At 40.4% G+C, this 25,212-nt stretch overlaps 1 protein-coding gene across 8 annotated transcripts in view; it reads right to left on the reverse strand.

Moving 5' to 3' along the window:
• Positions 1–25,212, reverse strand: part of FGGY (FGGY carbohydrate kinase domain containing) — a 220,808-nt gene that overhangs the window by 59,495 nt on the left and 136,101 nt on the right. For 7 of the 8 annotated variants that reach the window (XM_075424383.1, XM_075424386.1, XM_075424391.1 and 4 more), the window contains 2 exons: positions 16,912–17,040; positions 11,828–11,931 (listed from right to left, as the gene is read on the reverse strand). In XM_075424383.1, coding sequence (XP_075280498.1) covers positions 11,828–11,931; positions 16,912–17,040 — 233 coding nt within the window. The remainder of the gene's footprint in view (positions 1–11,827; positions 11,932–16,911; positions 17,041–25,212) is intronic. The other variant, XM_075424389.1, reaches the window with a different exon arrangement.

Consider the following 25,212-nt stretch of genomic DNA (forward strand, 5'->3'; position numbering starts at 1 on the left):
CTTATTCCAGGAAGCAAACTTGGAACTAAACCTGAGAGTTTCAGCTCTGGAAGATGTTAAATAAGAGCGGATTCATGGGTAACCATTCCAGACTCATTCGATGTTCACCATTTCCATCTGCCTAAATCAGAGATGCAAGAATTTCAAAAGTCTTATCAGAGATCCTGACCAAATGCTCAGCTTTGAAAAAAACACCTTTAAACTCGATGAATTTTGACTGTTCTAAGCTTGAAAGTTTACATACATTTACTTCTGCCTTTTATCAGTATCCATTAGCACTAAGTATGTTTTATGTTTCAGCTTGGGAAGGTATACAACAGCCACACAGTAGCATATCATCTTTTTCTTTGTACTCCCAAGAGTCAAGGTTTCTTACATAAATTGCCAAAAAAGAGACCTTTAATCTGTTAAATTGTTTTCAAGATCCACAACAGAAAAAAAAGCTCCCACATTCGTGATGGATTCAGAAGCTTTTTGCTGAGCACTTAAGCACTAGCAGTTCTGCACTGATTTATTTTATTGTTTTATTTAGTGAAATGTCTGGATACAGATATACAGATTAAACTTTCTTTTTTGCTCATATTTACTGTGTCGCCTTCCTTGAAATGGGAACTACAAGTGTTTTGATAAATGGACTGAAAGGTTGTCTGGTTACACCATAGCTTCTACTTGTGTCCTCTGCTGAAATGCTATTATGCACCCTTCTAAAGCAACGCTGCTCCATGACTCACAGCAGTTACTTCTGTGCCTCTCATAACAATAGCTCACTAGGGATACAGGGCCTCAAATCAGCTAGAACAATTTATATCACCCATTTATTTTTACTTCTCTTCCAATGACAGATACTCACTGTCACAAAATGCCAGTTTATGTGAAATTATAAATTTTCCAGCACAGACAACTAACTGCAGGCCATTTTAAATATGCACTTCATAACACCTCGATTTGCTGTTATGTTAAATTAAATTCCTGAAAGCTCATCACAATATGAACTAACTCTTCCCAATGCTTTAAACAAATAAAATCTAAAAGTCAAACCAAAGATCCATATAGCCCCCTGACCTGTCGCTAAGAGTGGCCAGTAAAATATAGCTTAGGGAAGAGCATAAGAACAGGCTAAACATACAATAAATCTCCTCAAGAATGTTCTCCCAGCCTCCAGTCAGTTGGGGTCCAAGCAAATTTATGTTCTTATTTCCAACCAACGCAAGAGACCAAGTCTTCAAAAGTGACTGTCTGAGATTGCAAACAAATCACATTTTCAGGAACGTTAGCAGTCTCTCAGTAAAAAGCTCCATTTGTGCATTAGAAAAGAAATTTACTATAACGCTGACTTGCAGATCAGTTTAAGTATCTCAGAATTATTCCTTTAGCTCACAGCCCTTCAACTTCAGTTCTGGTTCCTAAACAAGCACGCCTCAGACACCACTTGCAGCACTATCTTATTTTAGGAGACTACTGAGACCTCCTCCCAACCTGAAAGGTTAGGAACTGTGCACGTGGAACAGCTGTGTCACAAATACTGGTGGATGCTGCACCTCACTCATCAGATACAAAACCACCTCCACCTCCAAATGATACTTCAGAAAAGCCCACCAAACCTCCCAGCCAAACTCTGTGCAGTCCAAGGCAGGCCCAGTCCTTGTCACTGTGGCTAGAAGACAGCAGTGTGACAGCACAGGAACAGAGCGTCTCCATAAGAGGTTTCTAGCACTGACCTTTTCCCAAAAATCTGATGGCAGAATTGTGAATTGTAGGAAGATACGAGCTATCCTGTCTCATACCCTTTCCTGGAGACTGTATTTTAAGATTCCTGTCTTCTCTTGGAACGTATTTTCATAGTTACCTCTAATGCGCACACTAAGTAGTCCAAGTCTTGAAACCCCAATCCAGTCAACTCATTGTATCAGATGTTGCCAGTCCTGAAGAACTTGAAGCTTAGTAACTGCTGTGAGAGAAATGCAAGGCCAAGGGTGGGAAAGAAATCTCAGATGTGGCCTTTAAACAGGGAACTCAAAGGTTTTTGCATGCAGTTATTATTCTTAACCTTATTATTTATGGGGGAGATTTATTCTTCAAAACCTGCAGTTCTTACTGCAATCAATGGGAAATACCAAGGAAAACCAAAATCTTCTCAAATGCGTTCTGGTCATTTATCTACTCTGGATGTCCTTCCCACACACCTTAAGGCTCTTCTTATTTATTTATTGCATAATATAGTTCATTTTAGAGATTTATTTTCCTTTTTAATCACTAGGTAATTATTCCTTCTGTATTAGTGAAGGCCACTACCAACAATAGTATCATACTTACAGGTAAAATAAATCTTCTTCTGCAATACCCCTGAGTTACTGCAAGCAGATTTACATTACATGGGATATGCTATCACACTACTTTAAACATAGTTTTAAACATTTGAAGAACTACATGGGTAAATCCTGAGAACCTTACTTGGTGTTTATTCAGCCCTTACTTACTGAGACAAACTCCCAAGGACAGAGTAAACACTGAGAGAGGACCTCAGGCCTTCACCCACAGTTATAAACAATGAACTCAGCATAAACTGTGATTCCCAGCTGACACTGGGAGAAAAGCAGCAGCTAATGCTTCTCCTCATTTTACTTTCTCCCTAATAAAACTCGCCCCATCTAAGATCTTCCCCCACCCACAGCTGGAGCAGCAACAGGAAACTTAGATGAAGAACTACTGATTCATGAGAGGCTGAATAAAATTGGAAATGGAGAAAAAAAAGAAGCCTTAGTAAGCCTACTGCCCAAATACTGATGAAGTTTGCCTGACTGGAGGTTTTGTTGCTGTTAAGAAAAGTTAAAAGATACTTAGAAACACCATTGCATCTACACCACCTTGGACCATAGAGTCCTTATACCCAGCACTCACATATCATACCTTTCATTACAAAGGTCTCTGTCTGCACAGCTTCAGCTTCACGCTCATATTGCAAGTGGGTGAACTCAGGAAAGGCAACAAGCTGACAGAATCATCCAGCAAATCAGCAACACTAAACAAAATCTGGGATGCTGACCCCAAATTCTACACTACTCATTGCAAATATGGCTAATTCAAAAATTTAAAAACAAACAGAAAATCATTAAGTTGTTTTTCATACAATTATTGTATTCCCTTGAAAATTCTATTTAATTGTTTCAGGGCCCAGGGAAAACCTAACTGATGACCAAGGACATCCCTTATCATATTTCATTTCATTTGTATTTTAGTTATTCTTTTACAGTTCAGTTATGTTCTTGTAAGAAAAGGAGCATGTAAAGGAGTCCTTTTTGATCACCATGAGATCCAGACACACAGAATAAGCAGGCTGTTCAATAAATTCATGCCTACCCACAAACCCAAGATAAACATGGGATCTGGAAAGGCCATTCATTATAAAAAATATGCTTGTGATCTGGGAGAAATTCCCTATCCAGCTCTCCTTGGAACAGAACACTGCAGGAAGATGCTCGGGTTTGCACAAGACTGTGGGCTTCAGGCTAATACATTCTTCTGGGTCTAGAGAGGAGCAATCAGAATTGGTTAGTTTGCAGCGTTGATGAGCGTGTTGTACCTGTCAAACCTGATATCATCACTCTGAAGAATATAGAAAAGGAAAGAAAAAAAATCTTCTGTTACAACGAAAGGCCGCAGCTGCTGCTGGACTTTCATGAACAAAAACAAGAATAATGATACATAAAGAACAAATCAAATTAAATTGTTTTATCTTGTCCCCTACAATGGAGTGACGCTATGCTATCTGAATATCAATGAAGGAAGATAATTTTATAACTTTCCTAGATAGAGAATCCAGAATACAACCTCCTTCCTACAACAGAAGAAACAAAATCCCCCAAACCCTATTAAAATATACAACTGTTACAGCTGGGAAAAAAAGGTGCAAGGTGCGAGCTTCTCGAGCTAGATCTACTAACAGGTAGCATTCAATCCCGCAGTGCTTTAAGCAGAGAGGCCCAAATTAGGCAGCCCAGTATTTCCGGCGCCAGACCAGATAAATCTTCCAAGTGTCAACACACCCACACGTAAGAAGCTCCACCTCTCTTACTCACTCTTTCTATAGCAAAACATAGGAAAAGGAACGAGTAATGGAAGAGGAGCCCTGTTAGCAGTCAGACCTGGAAGAAGCTCAACATAAGCCCTTACATCCATTGTGGTTACATCAAGAAGAATAGAAAATCCAAGGAAGGAAGAAAACAGATCTCTGGCTTACACATTATTCATCATATAGTGCGATGTACTATTGGCTGCAGTGTGTAAATGCTGTCATTTCAGAACATGGAAGAACTTTGCAACACACAAGACAAATTTTCCAACTCAGATGTCAAACACTCCCAAAGCACTGGATAGGTGCAGTTTGTAAAAGTAAGGATATAACAATCAAAAACCTACTAAACTATGATGTACCTCAGTCTCCCACCTAATAAAACTGGAATAACAGTTCCTATTCTCTTACCCCATTCATTCACTGTTGCAAAGAACCCCAAGATCACCAAAGAGAAGACACTGCAGAAAGGTTTAGCGCTATAAATCTGACACCCTAACACATGGCTCTGTGTCACACAGGATAGTTTGCAGTTAACCGCAGTATGGAAACCACCGCATCTGCTGGAATTTTCAGAGCAAGCGTTTTCACTGATGTCGGTGAGACATCTCTAGAATATCAGCCTCCACATAGTCTCCAAGCAGAACATTTTTCAAAGCATTAGCTCTGTCCACATCTATTCTTTCAGTCTTTGAACTCAAATGATCCGTTCACAAAAGGGAAGGAGAGTTGACTGCACAGTTGTCTGGACGTGTTACTAAGCATTATCTAGTTTACGTACAATAGCGATTGTATTGCTTTCAGCTGCATTCCCCTGGACAGGTCGATCACCAGCAAAGTGATGGGGTGTGAAACTTGGATCTCTCTGCCAGGCCTACACTGAATAGGAACATCGCATTCTCCCAGTCACCAAGGCATACCTGAGCTTTCAATTATGTCAGGCCAGGAACAAAGGAATCTTGCTCATAACAAAAACTTTTAATAACTCATTTACTGAGAAAGCCTCCCTTTCATCTCTGCCAAGCTTTAGGAAAGGCTGGGAGGCAAGCAGAAATAAACATCATACAGGCTCACCACTGCTGGCTCTAAAGTAAACTCTCCAACTTCCTATTTACATTTCAAGATCTTAAGCTTTGTGGTTTGCTAGTTCTGCAAGTAAGTGCTTTGGGTTTTGGAGGCTGCCTGCACATGATCTCCCACCGCTACTGAAGTCTTCCTAGCTTTTATTAATATAATAAGGAGGTCAGAAAAGCAACAATCTTTTATATACGCTGCTAGCAGAAATATTTTACTTCTCGCCTTTTAAAAGCAAAACAAAGCAAACAAAGCATACAGTGTCAAATTAATGCCAGCAAGGGGATATTACAGCTTGCTTTGTTTCTTTTTCAAACCAAGGATGCTAGAACACGGAACGAGACTGTCTCATTAAAAAAGGGTGTGGAGGACTTCTTTAAGGGACAAATAGAAGGCGGCGGCAATTTTATGGATATATAACCCTTCTACAGCCACAGGCTGAAAGGCACCTAAATAGGCTCTGTGACCTTTTCCTCGGAAGGATAAATCTGCGTACGCTAAGGATGGGCAACCTGCAACAACAGTCACAAAGTAAATGTGGTTTTCATTTCATGCAGCCCTCCCTGAATGTAAAACATCTTCATTAGCTGGGAAGTCAGCACCGTGACTGCTGCCAGATGCAATATAGAAGCCAGCAGAACTGAACTGAATGAGGACAGAGCAAGGGAGAGGTTCCTGCGATACTGATTTATTTCTCCCATTTGAAAGACACTAGCTCTGTGACTCATGTGCAGAACAGGCTTTGCAGAAGAGAAGAATACTAAAAAAAACAAGAGGGCAGGCGCTTATCAATTTCATAAAGCTCTCTCAGATCATTTCAAAAACATGTCTAGGCTGCCCCAGCTTCAGGAGGCTTGCTTTTGTTTTTATTTTTTTTCCTCCTGCATTCGTCCCCCTTCCCCCTGCTCGCCTGACCCTCCCAAACGCAGCCCCTTTCCCCTGGTCAGGAGAAGGACAAATTGCCGCCTTTGCTAAACTCTGGGCCACGGCCAGTTGGCACTCGGACGCGTTGCCCTGGGCTGCTGGCCCTGTCCCCTCGGAGACTGCACGTTTCATGTCAGGGATGCGTGTGCAGCAGTGAGTGACGAGCGCGAGGCTGAAGGGCTGCACGCAGTCCTCCGCCTCACCCTCCAGAAACACACCGCTCAGTGCCACCCCACTAGATTAAATATAGCTGGCAAAGCAAGTACCAGCCTATTTAGTCCCTGCAAGCTTCCCCCTCACCACAGACGATTTCAAGCAGCTGAGGAGTCCCTGTGTAGTAATTACTCAAAAGTCTGCTGCTTTAACAACGTGGCATGTTCTGAAGAGGAGACTCTCGTATCAGAGCCAAAGTATACTGAATCCACTTGCTGGTCTGGCTCCCACCGAGATTACAGAGATCAGGCTGTGAGCACACTTCGAGCCAGCGTGTCTCTGCAGTCTCCACTCCAGGATGTACTGCGAAGGACACGTACTGTGCATGCTTTGGGGGTGGAAACGTGCTCTACACTCTATTTGTGTGAACAAAGCTGGCAGCTTGGGCGGATATTGTGGAGCAAAGAAGCTCTATTGTGTTTGCCAGTCATCACGAGAATCAAATGAACAAATTTAGAATAAGCAAATTGGGCTGAAGTTCCTTTAGCAGAAAACAGGCAAAGACTAGTCAGGCTTGGTAAAAGAGAGCATGGGATATTCTTCCTAAAATAATCCATAGTAAACACTGGGACAGCAAAATGATCTGCCCATTTTTATGTTCATGTGGATACTCGAGCTCTGTCTTTTAGATCACGTAGTAAATCTGGAAATATAGAAGATAAATTACTTGTGCCTCTCCAATTTAAAAAATGACTAAATTATAAGCTTCAAGCCACGTACGCATGATCATCCGAGGAAAAAAGAATTGTGCACCAAGCCAGGTGAGTCATTGCCCAGTGACAAGAGGCACAGAAGTAGCAAAAACAGATGCAAAGCAAGGGACTCCATCTAAACCTGAAAAGATTCCCTGACAATTCCAAAAAAGAAGTTTTGAGTACAGAGAGCTGATAAAGAAGAAGGGATGACTGAAGAAGCACACAGACCACATCACCAAATGAAGACAGAAAAAAATATCAGAGACTCTGGATAGGAAGGAGCACAAACCTTGTACATCTCGGACTCAGAATGCCAGCAAATTCAGACCCCCCCTGCCTTGGTGAGCTGAAACCAGGCCAGACAGTGTTCCCATTAGAAGCTGCCCTGGCTACTTCCTTCAGCTGTGAATCCAAAAAGGTGTTAGAGCAAGAATGACAAATATTTTCATAACAGAACAACTGTTCTGGGGCAAGTGCAAAGCAGAACACTGATCTCTAAGTGAGCCGATTTCACCACAAAATAGGCAGAAATGAGAGTTTATACACATTTTATGAACAGGGCTATTTTATTCAACATGCATAAATAGCACATATCCTGTACACATACAGGATTAGCCAGGACCCCATACTGCAGACAACAAAAGAGATGATGGGGTCTTGCAACAGAAGATCCCTGCTCTCTCTCACAAGGGGCTTCCATATTTCTGAATCTTGCAGGTCCGCACACACATCGTCCTTGTCTTCCATAAAAGTCCCAGTCTGGGGGAAGAGGCACTATGCCCTAGTGACTCCATAACCCTCAGCACTCTCAATTTTCCCACTCCAGAACTATCATTTATTTCTGCCTACCATTTTAAATTACTTCAAATTCCTTTCACAACCTCTGGCTACCAAATAACAGTGCCCATCTGGTCCCAGTCTGGTAGGTGTCACATAAGTTTACTCAAACCTGTAGTCTCTTTGACAGAAACCTTACAGTCTAATGAAACATTTTACTTTGAGGGGAAAAAAAAAAAGGTTTTATTATGTGAATTTAGTGCCCACAAGAAAAGGGCTATGCTGATAGCCGGTATGGGAAACTGCAAGATTTATCTACCAGAAAGAAGCAGCAGTACTGCTGGATCTCTTGCTCCAAGGAATACCAGGACATTCCTGTGTGCACGTACCCAGTCATGCTGCTTGTTCATATTACTGTTTTGCTGTTTGCTAACTGGCACCTGAGAGTTAACTCGGTTCTTGGTGGTTTTACACACCTGCAAAAGGGCACGCATGCTTGTGTTCAGGACTGGGACAAGATAATACAGATATCTGTACTTGAAATCCCTTTGATCACATAAAGGTTTCAGAAGAAAACAAAGGATTTTTGAAATCTTTAAAATATCCCATAAAACCTGTAAGAGACTGGCAGGAAAACAGGCTTTTAGGGAAACCAATTACTTTATTCCCAGAAGTTAGGGCACGTCTGTTAGATCCATGCAAACTACTAGTTAGGAATAACACGCAAGCTCCTATTTCAATGCCTCAAATCTGCTGCTATTTTGCTGTGAAAAACTACTCGCACATTTTGTGTAGTCACCATGGCTACACAAGGAAAGTCTCCTAGAAGTTCCAAAACTAAATGTGGGTGCTGGAGCTTAGAGACCCTGTCTACAAAGCACGACGACATGCAGCAGCCCACTCAGGAAAGTCAGCTTCTGCGTATCCGTGACTTGAAAGGAATACCTACACTGCACAGACAGATCAAAGCCGCAGCAAATGAATCCCAGCCCTAAACGAATGGACGATCCTTCACAAGGACAGCTTATTTGCCATTCCAAATGCAAATTCTGCTGATGACTTTTTCTAGGGTGAAGGAGGCAGCAGAGAATCGTGTAAAGTGAATAACTGTCCAAAAATATTCAGAAAACCATCTTTTCTTTTCTTTTTCCTCATGGATAATGGATGAGCCCTGAGGTGGCAGTGACTTTCAGCAACTACCAGCTCAGACCTGGACTTGGATCAGTAAGCTAATTACAACATGCTTTTTGCTGCTTTCATGAGCTATTCAAGTACCTCAACAGCAACACAAAATGCTTTCTGTGTGTCTGATTACCCCAAACTCTCAGTGGTTAATTCCAAAAGCGTATCCTCACTTCAAAATGGTAGTTCTGCCACAAATTAAACTATTACAGCCATGAGTAAAATTAGGTTCCACATTTGTACTTTCTAAAATATCAAAGGCATGATTAGCAAACTCTTTTGTTCAAGATCTCTGGAGTCCTTGAGGTAAGGAAAACTGGGTCATGGAGTAGTTTCTCTTACAGTTTAAAGTAAATGTTGCGCTCAAGCAATACCTGCTTCTGTGACTCATGGAGTATTCGCTCTAGAGAATGGAAATACTGCACCAACACACATACACCAACAGTAGTACCCCTGCCTTCGCCAAAAAAGGAGGACAGGGAGGGGGGAAGAAAGGCACAGCAGATGATTTTGAACAGTTTCCTGTTACGATCCCGTGAAAGAAATCCAACTGTACTTTCACCCTGCTTTCTGTTTTCTGAATTTCTCCTGACAGTTGGCTCTTTCGTTTGCCAGAACCACAACAAAGGACGGCCTTGAGTTTCCACACAGGCCATTTTCTCCCTCTCTCGTCTCTGATCATCTCACAAAGGTATTATTGTTGCTGGCTCACTGGGGCTCAGTGCACCTGAGACAGATCAAAGGCACTTTTTAATGCCCGCCTGACCACACAGGTCTCTCTCCCACTGCATTAAATTAAACTCGATGATTAATCTCTGTAGCCCTGAGGGTCTCGTAGTGCACACGGAGAAAGAAAATATATATTTCTATCAAAACACAGGTATAATATACTTTCATTTTATAGCCCTAATTAAAAAAAGGAACAGCTAATTTCAGCCAAATGCAGCTGCATATAGGTCTCATTAAAACAAATACAACTGCTCTGTGTGCTCTACATTTACTTCACGCAGTCTACGCAGGTAATAGATAAAAGAATGGTAAAACAAAGTCCTTTCACAGATTAAACCCAGAGAAGTTTAAAATTTTCTTATTTTCTGCTGGCTAGAGATTGTTATACCTCCGAGCAGATGAGTAAAGGAAGGCAGTTAAGCAAATGATTATAAAACGCTGAGTAGTTATATTTAAGTAAAAATCTACTTCACTTAGACCAAAACTGCACAAGCATCTATTCCCCCATGACTTTATCATGCCACTTTTGTTACATTAGCATATTTAATGAGGCCACATCTCTCACAGTCATGGTGTATGTGCACAAAAAGTGTCGTGAAAGCGTTTATATTGATATGCCATGCTCTAGTTTAGGAAGCAAAACAAACTATAGTAGTGAATTGAGTCTACATTGTAGCTTCCCAATATACATACATTAAAAATTAATAAATAATCACACACATCTCCTCCTCCAGGGCTTGTTATACTAAAGGCATAAGTCGGAGCCAGCTGGCCCACTTCCAGCTGCTCAACATTGCCCTTAGACCTTTCGGGGAAACTGTCTGAGAGCTCCTCAGCTCATTTCAGTCCAGTATTACGTCTCTATTAACCCAACTCATTTCAACAATTTAAACCAACTCAGCTAAATGAAACAGGTTAGGAAGAGTTCACACAAACAGCTGCTTCTGAAAGGGCAGAAGCCTCCATCAAGAAAACTGGAAATAATAAAAGTCATGGCAGGCTCGAAGGGTGACTTCTTCCCCCAGAGCTGGTACTTGCAGGGTACCCTACCTGCACCGTGATAGACAGAGACACCAATGCAGTTTTTCAGAGACAGAGCAAGCTAAGAGAGGTGGAGTTTGAGGTGTGAAACTCTTGTTTAGTAAGGAATCCACATACATTTCAATTGGTCTACATGATTTAAGCTTTTGTTAAATGCTCTGCTTCACAATACTGGGATTATTCACCTCTTTAAATTCAATCATGTGCTTAAATGCTTTGCTGAACTACAATCCATGTGACAAGATCATCGTTTATTCATGCTCAAGATTACTATGCACTTGTGCTGTTACTACAAAGACAACTTAACTTACTGTTAAGCCTGACGTTTTATTATGGGCTTCCTTTCTTCTTCTCTACTGGAGATCTCTCCATGAAGCATGTTAGTCCTCTCTTAAAAACCTCTAGCACTCCAATTGCCATTTGCTCGTTTAGGAAAAATCCAAATTATAATCAGTCTAAATTTAAGGCCAAAATGAGTTTTAAATAAAAAACGTGGCAGAAAAGGGTACTTATCTAAATGGAATGCTTTCAGGCTCATACATTTTAAAAAGGTATAAATTTCAAAAAGCAGACACTAAATTTTAATTGCAATCTCAGAAAAAGCTTTTGTATTAATTCACTGAGAAAAATTAGCAAAGTGAAAATTGCTTATCAGGGTTTTTCTGTCTTTTTAGTAGTGATACATATCATAATTCTATACATCATGGCAACTCTCAGAGGTAGGATTTATATTGATTCAGTGAAGAGGCAGGGGAGAAGGGCTGTGACTGAAGACATGCACTCCATCTCCAAAGCCACTATTCTGTAGCACATTAGTGACAGGCTTGTCACGGATAACTCAAGCTCAGTCGTTGGCTCAGATTTCAGGCTGCTCTTTAAACCACTCTAGCATCGTGGTTTCTACTTTCCATGTCATTTTTCAGTATTGATTTCTACTACTATTAAAGTTCTTGCTTAATAGCAAATGCATGGTAATATATAATTAATATCCAAAGGTAAAGATAGAGTTACCAGAAAAAAAATCAAGGAAAAGGAAAAGAGCGGGAAGGACAAAGGTCATTTTTCCCTTGAAAAACATTAGTTAGTATATTCTGTGCAAATTAGGACTACGCATACAACCTACCCCCATGTGGCATGAAGATGTTCCACAGATCATAGCGACTCGGGATGTAATTGGCTGGTTCTCACATGGCAGGTTATGTCCTTTCACATCTGCTCCAATTACTCCTATTAAAATAAAACAAAAATACTATTTTAAAGAAGAGCAAGCCAACCCTCACAAAACAGAGCTTTTCCATACACAAATAACTGCCAAGTATCTCACACTACTGCCACAAATCAAAAAGGTCTACTTAGTAAATAAACAAAGTTATTTTATCAAATCAGAATAAAATCTATTTTTATTCCAGATACATGAGGACACAAGATGATTTCTTCTATGTTCGTTTTTATCATCATAATTTTTAAACGTTACTTTGACTGTAACCTGACCTTTATTCTCTTAGGTGGTAAACTAACATGCAGAATAAAAGACTGCCCTGTTGTGAAAGGCATTAGGGTAGACTGCAGATATGTTTATTTGTTCACAGTTTATCACGCATATACTGTATGATGCCTTTTGTCAGGGGATGAGTTGGAGAAAGGAGGAACTTGGCAGGAGACTGGCAGGTTGCCAGTTTTGTGGTCTTGACTGCTGCTGCTGTTCTGTCTATGCCACACAGAACCATCTAAAGGAAGACGACTCCTTCCCCAGGAGGAACTGCGCTTGGCACTGAGGAGCTGCTGCGTGCAGGACGGGACAGGAAGGAGGACAAACCCAGCAACAACTCAGCCCGCAGCAGGGATACACCAGGAGATGCCAGAGAGGAGCCAGGAGCTTGCTTACAGAACGGGGCAGACCTACAACCAAGCTTCAGGTGCATCACATCATGCTTAGTTCGCTGAAGGGGAGGCTGAAGGGGAAATCCTGCCCTCTTCTCCTCCTCTCCTGAGTTGCGTTCTTGCATCACGATGTGCTACACCCAGCAAAATGCAGCAGCCCAGAAAGTAATACTCTTTTGTTTGTCTTTTTTTTTTCTCTTGAGCATTACTTTTCAACCGACAAACTGGTCACCAGACTGAGCACTGCATCTGCAATCCATAGTCTGGCGACTAGTTTGCCAATCCTGCTAAAAAAAAAAAATAATGTATCTTTCTCCTCGCTTTAGCAGCATCATGAAAGCATTTCCTGGACGTTGTGAAAGATGCCAAGTATTAGTTGTATGCCACATGCCATTAACACCTTCTTGTTTAGGTCACCACAGCAAGATTCTGGTATCAAATCCATCTGTTGGGATTTGTTCTGTCACGGTCGCCATGTTTATCATGGCATTATCATCATTGGAAGTTACCTAAATAACCAGAAAATTAAGGTCTAAAATTGTACAGTCTTTAAAAATCTGTCCTTAAGTGCTTTTATCCTAGCCGGCTTGTAACTATGTAGTAGCATAGCTGTCACACACAGAGATTATTTGTAAGGAACAAAAGAAAGCTCTAAGTATGGCTTCTACCTCTTATGCTTTATTTTTCACTGCTCTAACAAGACATGCATGAGTTCATAGTAAGAATTTTGAATAGGGTTGTCTAAAAGGCAATTTCCTGTACTAGGCAACACTGTAATAGAACTTCTCAAAGGAGTCAAAAATATTGTTCACACTTCAGAGGGAACAAATCTATTAAACTGAATTGTCAGCATGTGTTGCGAATGTATTTTCATAAACAATACAAAATTTAAGAGCCTCATGTTTAGATATTTTTAATCACTAAGAAAACATACATTCTGCAAAATATGCATTCTGGGCTTTTTTGAAATCAGTGGCTTTACTAGTGTTCAGAGTTGCCAGAGTCTTCCTGTTGGTGATTAATTGATGTCAGATAGCAAATAAGTCTGGAACATTCTCATAATAATGAAAGATTAAATATTTTATTTGCTAAAATAATTTAATTGCTATTAAAAGTCACTTTTACCTTTAACTTATTTGGAATTTTTCATACTCTGAGGGAGACTCAGAATCTTTTGAAGATTCTTGAGAGAAACTGAGAACAAAAAGTCTGTATTCCATACAAACTGTAGGAGAGATGTCTTTGGATCTCCTCTGCAGTGACAAAGTATTTTAGATACTGTACAATAAATTATCTACTTTTGCTGAAACAATGCTGATGGCTTTTTAAAAGGTGCAATGTAAACATTATTTTTATGAGGCCAGTCTTGGGACTGGCCTCCTGTACTCACATTTTTATTTGTAGGCTCCCTTAAATTGGTACAGTAGGTCAAAATGCAAGACATAACTACTCAGCTTTTAGATTTTTACTTTTCCATAATAGTTATCAGATGGACTGATTCAGGAGTCATAGATGACCTCCACAGACATACGCATTACATAATTCTTTAACTTATATATATATTTTTTATTCAAAACTTTGAAGCCTTCATAGACTTCAGGAACCTGTCCAGCAAAAACACACTTTATACCCAGCCAAAAGCAGATCTGAACAGTGTGTCAAAAGTTAATAACACCGAAAACAAGATGTCCATCATGTCATTTTCGTTTAGCCTGCAGAATATAAAAGAGCCCTTTTCGTTACTCTGCTGTTACAGACTATTTTTAAAACAACCAGCAGAATGTGTTCAGGAATAAGAATAATGATACCCACTGGACGTTGTTATCCCACAGACTAATCTAACGCTTACTAATATAAGAGTCATATCCTTCAAACAAATTGTAAACCTCAATATTTCAATACAGATCACAGCAGAGTCAGCACTAAAACACACATCAGTACATTTTCAAAGCAAAAGTTTTACATCAACTACAAGTTATTTACTTGCAATATTTTCCCATTTTAATTCACTGTTTCAAATATCTCCTCTCTATTTTCTTTTCTTTGGTGCCCCTTTTATCATTAGTAAAAGATTACTATGCTTTAGTGCATTGTCATCTTTAGTATCTTTTAATCAGAAGTTTCACTTCCAGGTTCTATTATCTCTGTTCTCATTTTGCTTTTCTGTTTTTTCTTTAGGATTTTCAGCTCTGTATTCTACCTAGGTCAGACTACACTTAAAAAATATTACAGTTCTTGTTCTTAACAGCTATGGATGAAGGAGAGCTATTCAGTATTTGAAATGCAGCCACACTATTCATTCTCTTTATATCCGCTTGCAGACTCCAGCTATCCTTTTGCTCCTGCTGTCTCGTGGCTACCCAAATCTTTTCCCTTTTACTGTCTTTTCTACTAGTTTCACCACCTAATTATTAACCTTCCCAGATTCAAGAAGGATGAGTTCCACCTTAAATCTTCCTCTTTTCCCAGCCTCTACTCAGTTACCGTGTTAGTAGCATGCAGGTTCTCCCACTGCGTTACTGACTCTTCCCTCTGTAACGCGTCTCTCCCTCGCTGACAACCACCTATACATTCCTTTTCTCCTGGCAATGATTTCAGTAGTCTGCTAGTGTTTGTGGTGCCATCTGGGAAAACATATTCTGATAAACAGGACTAGCATAAGCAGACTGTCTCTATCCACTGAAGTCTGACTCTGTTGGATGCCAGCAGCTACGTATTTCTAATATTAGAGTGTCTTTACAGAAGACTATAGCAAATGAACAGCACTCTTTTCTTCTTTAAATTCTATTCATTGATTTCAGCACATTAAATTTACTGGGAAAACTTTTTGTGCTCTGAATCCAGCACTCACATAACGATGCAAATTAAACAAGGACCCTCCACTGCCATTTTAATGTGCTCTGTGACAATCCAGTTTTTCAGCAAGTTCATTATTTCAGGCCAGCTTATTATTACATCCTTTTTAAGAACACAAAACTGCTAGGGCACACAGTCTTAAACACATTTTTATGCAATTAGGATCCTAATTGACACAAACAGATTTTTAAGTAAGTCACAGCAGTAGGAACACAACAGATCGGCAACTATGACACTAAAACTCCATCTTCTTTTTGCAGCTGGATCTCTAGCTAATCCTTCTGAGGTAACAAGAAAAGCAATCTACGTGATTACTTAACCTCAGAAACAGTTCTCAGAAGCAAAGTAAATGGATTTAAACATTTAAAAAGCTCCAGGCCACAATTTCTAGAAGAACAAATGAGATTTCAACCATCACAAAATATTTGAAACAAAACTGGTACTTTAGCAGGTATTTCAGCTGCCAAATATTTATAAGGCATATATTATAAATAATATTATTTAATGTTATAAAGCTAGTATTTCATTTCGATCTAGAGAAAAATACTCTGATGAGCAACAGATTTCCATTGAACAGTACTGTTCCAATAACACTGAAACTTTCTAACACTTTTTTCTAAACTATCAAACTAAAAAAACCTCAATGTCCTGCTGAAAAAGTTACACTGAATCACTTTGTTATTGACGGTATTTAGACAAGGCCAAACAGCACAGTAGGAAAATGAAGCCATTGAGCCTCACCAAATATATTTCAACACAGTTGAAACTGAGCATATCAGAATATAGTGCTGGAAGAGAAATAAATATAAGTATCAGGCCTCCTACTCCAGTTATGGATAAAAAGTTCAGAGTCACAGAAGGGGAATGCTGTGCGGTAGTCAGTTCCCTCTCTACTTTTGTTTGTTAGTTCAGCTACACAGTATTTACGTATTCTAACCCCCTAGACCAAAAGCAGTGGGTTTGGTATATGTCCCACGTTGTGCTAGCATAAATGTATGTGGAAAGAGTCTCTATTGCATTATTTAAACAAAGCATGAATCGCTCCAAAAACTAAGAAGGAAGACTAACTATGAACAAGTATCAGACATGAGACTTCTCCCTTGGAAGGGTAGTTTTTTCTTTCTCTTGCCTATCTCCAAAGTTTAGAGCACCAGAAGATGCAAACTCTCAGCATGCTGGCATGCCAACACAATGGTGTTTCAGCTCAGGAATTCAAAGTGAAACTAGCAGAAGTTAACAATCAATTTGGAAATCCAGCTGAAAAGAAATAAACAATGATAGCTCCTTTCTGTAAACAGATTTTCAATATTAGCTTTCATTGTGAGGGGCTTTTTATTTCAGTTACGCTATTTCATAAGAATAGCGTCAGAGCAAATCGCTGGATACAAAACAGGCTGTGAGAAAAACGGCTTTCCAAAATTAATTCAATACATTCCTGTTCCCAAGAATAGTAAATACATGACTGAGTACCTAGTCCTCCAGCATGTGCATCAATGAGAGATGCTGCTACTGCAATCCCTTCAGGGAGACCAAGATCTTTTGCAGCCTCTGGCATTAGACCTTTTCCAACAGACTCTCCAGGAGACAAGACGTGGTTTCCTGGGCAGACACAAGAAAAACCAAACACCACTCAAGTTACTAAACAGAAAAACAAATGTGTATGTTATTACAAGAACTCCCTTTCTCTCCCCCAAGTTAGTGTGGTATATTTAAAACAAGAAGGTGCATCAAAGAACTCTATCTGATTAAGAAGTATCTTTCATTATCTGTCTGTATACTAAATACAACCATGTTAAATCAGGCTGTCCTATAGCAATTTAAAAGTTCAAAAGTATTCAATGTCCTACCTAGCCACAGCGAAAGATTTCACCACAAGCAATTAAATTCTGCTTGGTATCTTTCCAAGAGATATGAAATACTTATGCAGAAATCCCAGGTTCTTGTGGTAGTGACTGACTAGGCTGCCTGCAGCCATTCTCTGGGCATGTGAACGAGATTCAGTTCGGGCCATGCTCACAACTGGAAACTGCACCTGTTGCACAAGGCAAGGGCCAATTTTTTTTTTCCCCATTTCCATCCTCTCCAGCAGTTTCTACTAGAAATAAGGTGGCTACAGTAACAGAAACTCTGAAAAAGAAACTGGCTTAACCAGCAAATTCCTCCTGTTGCAGCTGTATTTCCTCACAGGCGTAAACAATCCGGTTGTGAGCCTTCAGTGGCCTTACAAAGTACAAAGAACACTATGGTCACCCTGCACACAGGCAATGCAACCCTTCCCTGCCAGCCCTGTCACCAGGGAGCCTGGTGGCAGCTCCTGTCTGCACTGGTCTCTGCTACTGTAATGCACGTTTAGCTTTGCCTAGCAAAAAGAGATTGTTTCAATAATTAAATCATGGCGGTACAGACTGCTCAGAGCTTAGAAGAGCAAATCTAGATTCATTAAACTTTCAGACTTAAGGACACCTCCTCCTTGGCTGCCGAGTATGACCACAGCCACAGCCGTGAGACTGACAGCTTCACACACTGCTCTATCTCAAGATTTGGTGGGGGAGAGGCAGTGAAAGGCCCAGTGGGAGCTCCCATATGCCTCCCTGCCAATACCACGGCTTTAAGTCAGAGACTTTGTGCTCCTTTAGTAGTGCCTATCTGTAGTGTTTACTCAGTTCAGCAAATCTTCCGGGCAGAGGTGACAAAACTCCTTTTTAAAATACAACAAGCTTATTTTCACAGTCAAGTCTATTGAGACACCTAAAGTGCATTCTGATGCAAGTAAAACATCCTCCACAACAGAGATTAATTAAGAGGAATAGCATATCATAAAATATCAGGAATACACTAATGCCCAAGAGCATAATCTGCTAGAAATACAGTTAAGCTACCTTACTGTTAGATGAAAAGAAGCTTATGATATTAAAATGATGAGTGGAAAACACATCTTCAATTTTACGTATCACTTAGATCTTTGCCTTGCTGCAAATGACGTTGGTTCCTGACTTTAAGGAAGGTGCACACTTCCCGAGGGACGCAGTGTATGGAGCACTCTGTGCTCAGACAGCACACACAGCTTCTCCATGTTCATTTCTCCGAGAGCTTCTGTTCTATCGGCAGCCACACCGCTGCCGCTGAAATGCTAGGCTGAATCTCATACTGGAAATTTAAACCAAGTGTGTACAGCCACAACTTTTGCGCTTGACTTTGGGTTTATATTCAAATACTGGGGGCAGTAACCAAACCTCACCATTTAGCTTATACAGAAGGAAGCGAGGACATTAAACTATCTCCTTAAAGGAAAAAAGTTCTCTATTTTAGCAATTCTTAGTGTAAGGTCAAAACATTGTGCTAGCTTTTTCAAGAGGTGTATCTTTTGCATTTTTTTCCCCAATAAGTTGGAGAGCGGGATGTTTCCCTTTAAGAGAACTTCTGTATTACCATTCTGCCTTTTTAAGAGATCTGTGAATAATACCAGTAAAACAAAGTTGTCTGCTTCTCCTGACATTCAAAGACCCTGCAGGTGCAAGGAAGTTCAAAAGAGTTCATGCAGATAAACCCACATCTTTTTCTTCAGAATCAGTCGCCTGACCTGAAAGCATACAGTTATCTTGTATACACAACACAAGATGAAATTAATGGAAAATAAAACCTCTTTCCAGGCTGTCAGTACCATGGTTGGCTTGTTTGTATCAGTCGTACTTGTCAAACATTTTAGTGTGTAATTATTATGTGGTTAAACTCAATTTTAGAGATCAGGGCTACTATTTGACAAAATCTTTTCCTACCAGCTTCTCAATTACTGTACTTCTAGTTAATGAGCACTAAGGGAGCAATTTCAGAGATAAAGATAATCCTCTCTTCTATGGCAGGAGTAGAAAATGCTCCTATAGATTCCTTTGGTACTAGTTACATATCAGAATGACGAGCAGCACTGCTATCCCCCATGGGCATAAAGTGTGTGAGAACGTGCGGGGATGGGTTTCTTGTGCTTTGAAGATGCAGCATAAAAACCTTGTACAGTAGAGCACGCCCCGTCTGTTTTAGGAGTCGAGGTAAACAGTTACTCCTTGACAGAAAGCCCTTCCTGACAACCTGGGAGGCGACAGCAGTCAGAAGTCACCCATGACAGGGTTTGCAAAGCGGAGCCTCCCACGTCACCCAGCAGTCAGGGAGAGCAGAAAAGCGGTGCCAGCGAGTACAGTGAGGAGAGGATACTGACTCTGCCCCTGGGCTTTAGAAATCAATGTAAGCTCTGCTACACCTATATGATATGTTCATGAGGAGCTCTGTAAAAGCCAAAAAGCTCGGCATGGGCACTCTTTCTGTCATCATGGAAGTTGTCCTCCCCGCACACACAAGTGTGAGTAAGTAGGTACAGAATGGGCAGAGCCTTGACTGAACCGCATGGGTAGAGACTTGGAAAGGGAATTACAATTCTCATGCTTTACTCTTCACTGAAAAACTAGAAAGCTAAGCATCAGTATGCTTAGAATCTGTAGGTATAAAGCTATTAAACGATAAAATAAAAAACACAAAAAGCAACCAAAGAGGAGGCACAATTAAAAAGTAAAGCATTTGAAACAGCTTATACTCTGGTACTAGACCAGGGGAGAGTGAACAGATTCTTACTGGAGCAAACACAGTGGCTTTGGAAGTCAAGGGACAGCTACTATAAAAATAAAGGTATTCTACAGCTACCCCCAGCATTTCAACGGCAGGTGCTGCGCCTCTTAAATCCTACCTGTCAGGGGCAAGAGGCTGTTGGGGAGGGAGGAAGGGAAACGAGAGCCGCTCGCATACAGAGGCGGGCAGAGAGAGTATTACAGCAGGCTGCATAAAAGAGGCAGTGAAAGCACCGAGCCTTCTCAAGGCTCCTGCCAAAGTAAATGTGTCGAGTCTTTTGTTTACAGTAGTCTCCTGTGCAAGTCATTTACCTTTGCTATAATGACTTCCAAAATTAGACCTAACCAAACAAACCCATAATGGCTGAAGCTGGAGAACTTTCTGTTTCACATTCACACAGCTGTTTCACTAACGCAATGCCTTAATCCACAACCTTTTCATTTTGTATGAGACAGACTATTTCTAGCTATTTTTTCCCCTATAAAGCAGCGAGTTTAAAAAAGGAAAAAGCTGTCTGAATCTCTTCCTCCTCTTTTATCCTCCTGCGAAGACTAATGTTAGACTTTGCTATGATCAGGTTTTGTATAAAGAATTTATGTGGTACCAACGACCCTCTACCTTTTTAGGCGGTTACCACAGCAACCAGCTATTTACCAGACGCAACACACAAGGCAGGCAATACATCTTCAGTCAACTTCAGTAATCAAAATTTACTGTACTGGCTTACTAATATTTAGCAGAATTAGGTACTTTAGGAGGTACTCCTTTTCAGAGGCAACAAAAGCGGAGCGCAGGAGGGGGCCCAGCTGACTCAGCTATGACATACTCCCTGAGAACAGCTCTTCGGCTATCGTGCAGAACGCGGCTGCATTTCACATGCACTTATATTTGGCTGCATAAGCACATAAAACTACAAAAGGAAGAAAATCAGATGATGTCCCTTTTCTTCACTAACGTGACACAAGCAAACTTGGACTTGGGTGTATCAATCCCTTGCTGAAAAAGAAAAAAAAGAAGCACTGTCCATCCAAATGGCTCTCGTAATATGCAATGTAAGGGATTTTCCCCCTTGATGCTTTGTTCATTACAAAGCTTGCAGACAGTCTCCAATTTTTGTGTTTTGTAATAATCTTCACAACGCCAAAAGTCTGGGATATGCAAGGAATCTGAATAAATAATGTTATAACTCTTCTGATACATTGTCCCAACGCTGTCTCACATACCTCTCAATTACATACAATACTCACATTTAACTGCGATATGCGTAGCAGATTGTTCTACGATTTTTAACCCAGTTGATTAGCAAAAATAGTGCTAAGATCAGAAGGAAGCAGGATAATTATGCGGATTATAAAATTGTAATACCGATTTTTTTCATAGGACTGAATGCATAGGTGGTTAAAGGGTGTTAGAAACAGTCAGATTTGGTTTTTTTAAACCTGGAAATACCCTCCATAAAATTTCCTGGTTGGCAGTTAAAAACTTCAGAATTTTCATTCAGGAAAACCAAAACAAATTGTGATATTATAGGCCGGCTTATTTAAAAGTGAGAAAAAGAGTTGGTTAAACAACATCACTTTGGCTTTCTTCGGTTCAAAATTCACCTCTGTCTATGCGAGCTGCCACAGTAGCTTGAGGCAAATCTAATTTGGGTTCTTTCCATCCCACTCTCCCATACAGCTTATGTCTTTGGCTGAACTACTTCTCAACTACCTCACATGCAATTACTTAAGGCAGACATATTAGGTTGCTAAATACTGGCAAAACTAAGCAACCTACGTGCAGGCAGATCCTGATTCATTAAGCTGAAAAGTAAATTGGGCTGCAGACCATAGGTGCCTATTTCAACAAAGACTACTGCCTTCTTGTCCAAGTGAAAGAGAGCTACCTCATGTATAAATGAGAAGCTTTCTTGGTTCAAGGTCAAAGGAAAAATAGCATTCTGCATCACTGGATCATTAGGCGTGTACATTGACGGACGTGACTGAGTTTTCATTACTAGATTTCAGTGAAACAGTGCAGAACGAACAGCTCTTGTAAGGCATGGTTCACTACTCGCCACGCTGACATGCATGTGAGGATACAATACGTATATCTGGATGTCTTACTACGCAATAAGACGCAACATTATCTGCCTGCAAACTCAGCTATCCAATCTTACATTTTTGCTTGCAAACATTAATTTCAATAGGCTGATAATTTAGATTTCTGACACTTTACAGTACAATATTCCTAATGGTCTCTCTAAATACAAAGATCATCAATGTAGATGATGTGACTGTTACTGTACTTTCAGAGTCACAAGTAATCAGACTTTGGTTTGGCACAGTACATCGCTAAGATTGTACAGGCAATTTGTCTTGTATTAATTATGGATTATTACTTAACAGAATAGCTTTTATTATTGGACGTTTTTTAATAATTCACATGGTAGCAACTTTCTTTGAAGAAACAATAACCCCTTTTTCAAAACCGAAAGAAATGACAGATCAAAAATAACCTGATCAGTTACAGAAAGGACGCTTCTGAATCTTTCAGCTAAGCTTCTGATACCTGCACAATCTTCTTCCCCACCACATTCACACAGTATCCAGTTCTAATACCTGTACTGAGAAGACACTAATGCATTATAAAGGGTTCAGAAATGAGTCAGGAAAGCAATTACAAGGATTGAGAAGTATGACAGTTCACATAAGAGTTTTGGTGAAAAACCTCAAGCAGCTCAGTGTTTTCCTTTAACGTAGAAAATTTCAGTCTGTGCAGGTCACGCATGTCACTACAGTCTGCCAGACAGGAGTAGGAAGTTAAAGTTCAGATGAAAAATCATGTGTACTCTTTAATTAATTCATTAGTTTTTGAGAAATGACAGCAACTAACAATCAACAGCCTTTAAGTCTGAAGTGGGCTCTCCATCACAGGAAATCATAAAATCAAGATCGGTTCTAAGATACACTTTAAACTACTTCAACATTAATTTTAGTGTGTCCAACAGCCTCTGACTTGGAGGAAGTCGGCAAATTGTTTGAAATAGTCCTTCTGGTTTTGTGAATCCTGACTCATAAAGCAGAGACCACTGTTTTAAAAGCCATCTCAGCATGAGGCTTAAGTAAAAAAAAGAAGATGAAGAACAAATCAGGACCAGGCAGAGGAAGAGTCAGGTAAAAAGAAGAAATGACCCAGAACTATTCTGAGAAATGCTTTTTTTTTTTTTCTTTTCTTTCTTTAGAACTGTGTGAAAAATAAGAAAGGAGGATATTTGAGAAATTTAAATATTAAACAATCACAGCAGGCTCAAAGTCCGCTCAAAGCTTCTCCTATGACTTTTAAAAAAAAGAAATTCAAAGAAAAAGCTCCTAGTTTTCATCCTGGAAAGAAAATGAAAGTTCACAAGTCCACAATGTTGCCAGAGTAGAAGAAAAGACGATTCCCCAGGCAGACAGAGCCTGAGACCAGGACTCTACAAATGGACAGCGGGAAATTTTTTTATTATTATTTTTTGAAAGCTCTAAGCTTTTACTACTAATTGTCTAAGCTATGACGGAGCATGAGGATGAAAGAACACCACACAGCACTCCTCACTTTTGCAGCAGAGAGGAGGGAGAAGGGGAAAGGTACCACCTGCCAGCAGGACTCAGCCTGATGATAAGCAGGGTGAATGATGGTTCCTCTCCTTACAGTGGGAAAGGAATGGGAAATGTCACCCAGGAAACATGGTGAAGAAACCTGAGCTACCCGATTTCAGCCCAGCCTATTAAAGAACAGTTATTGGAAAGAGGAAGAATATCTCAGGCTGGAGAAATTGGCCGACAGGACACTGGTGAAATTCAAGAAAGGGAAAAGCAAGGTTCTGCACACAAGGTGGAAGGAGCCCATGCACCAGGACAGGCTGGGGGCCGGCTGGCTGAAAAGCAGCTTGGCAGAAAAGGACCGTGAGATCCTGCACACACCGCGCTGAACATGAGCCAGGGATGTGCCCCTGCTGCACAAGTGGCCAGCAGCCTCCTGGGCTGCGTTAGGAGGAGGGCCACCAGCAGGCCATGGGAGGGGAGCCTTTGCACCCTGCTCAGGAGGCCACGTCTGGAGTGCTGCGTTTTATACTGGGCTCCCCAGTACAGGAGAAACATGGATATACTGGAGCAAGTCCAGAGAAGGACCCCAAAGATGACAGGGGGATGTCATACAAGCAGAGAGTGAGAGACCTAAGACTTTAAGCCCAGCAAAGAGAAGGCTTGGAGGTGTGTGGGGGAGGCAGATCTTCTCAATGTACATATAAATATCTGACGGGAGGGGGTAAAAATGACAGAGCAAGACTCTTTTCAGTGGCACCCAGTGACAGTACAAGTGGCAACGCACACAAACTGAAATATAGGAAATTACGTGTAAACAAAAGAAAAAATATGTTTTTATCGGGGAAAGGTGATCAAGACATAGGAACAGGTTGCCCAGGCAGATTCTGGAGTCCCCATCCTTGGAAATACTCAAAACTCAACCGGACACAGACCCAAGCAACCTGCTGTAGGTGACCCTGCTTTGAGCAGGGGAAACTAGACTAGATAATTTCCAGAGGTCCCTTGTAACCGCAACTATTCATGTGATTCAGTGATCTCAAGACGGAAAAAATGTAAAATAAAAGAGAAATCACAGGAATGTGTAGCTTTTCTGAGAAAAATTCTTTCTAACTTCTTGCTGCTAAATCATATATTATGAAATAATACCTCAAGCTCTGAGGAAGGAGACACCCTAAAACCTCTTTGCACTGTGCCAGTTTCAGCTCCTTCACAGTTGCTACAGCTCTTGGAAGGACTGAAATGACAGGAAGCCAGAAAAATGTTAGCATATTTGGAACACTCTCCAGTTGTAAATTCCATAGATTTTGACAGTATGTAAGTGTAAATATCCTGATTCATCCTTTTAATTTTGTTTGAAATTGTAAAGTGTTGTAATTTATTGGGGATAGCAAAAGACCAAAGAAATACAGATAAAGGCATCCCATACTTGAAAGAATAGTTTTACTTGTTATTCGCTACCATTTGCAAAGTGTGGTGTTAAAAGCTCATTGTTACAATCATGCTTTATGAAGAACTGGCAGCTACAAGCTGACCTGAAAAAAAAAAAAAAATCATTATCCTTTTCTCTCAGCCTTTAAGAAAATCCCTC

The sequence above is a fragment of the Opisthocomus hoazin genome, chromosome 6, assembly GCF_030867145.1.
Source record: "Opisthocomus hoazin isolate bOpiHoa1 chromosome 6, bOpiHoa1.hap1, whole genome shotgun sequence".
NCBI lineage: Eukaryota > Metazoa > Chordata > Aves > Opisthocomiformes > Opisthocomidae > Opisthocomus > Opisthocomus hoazin.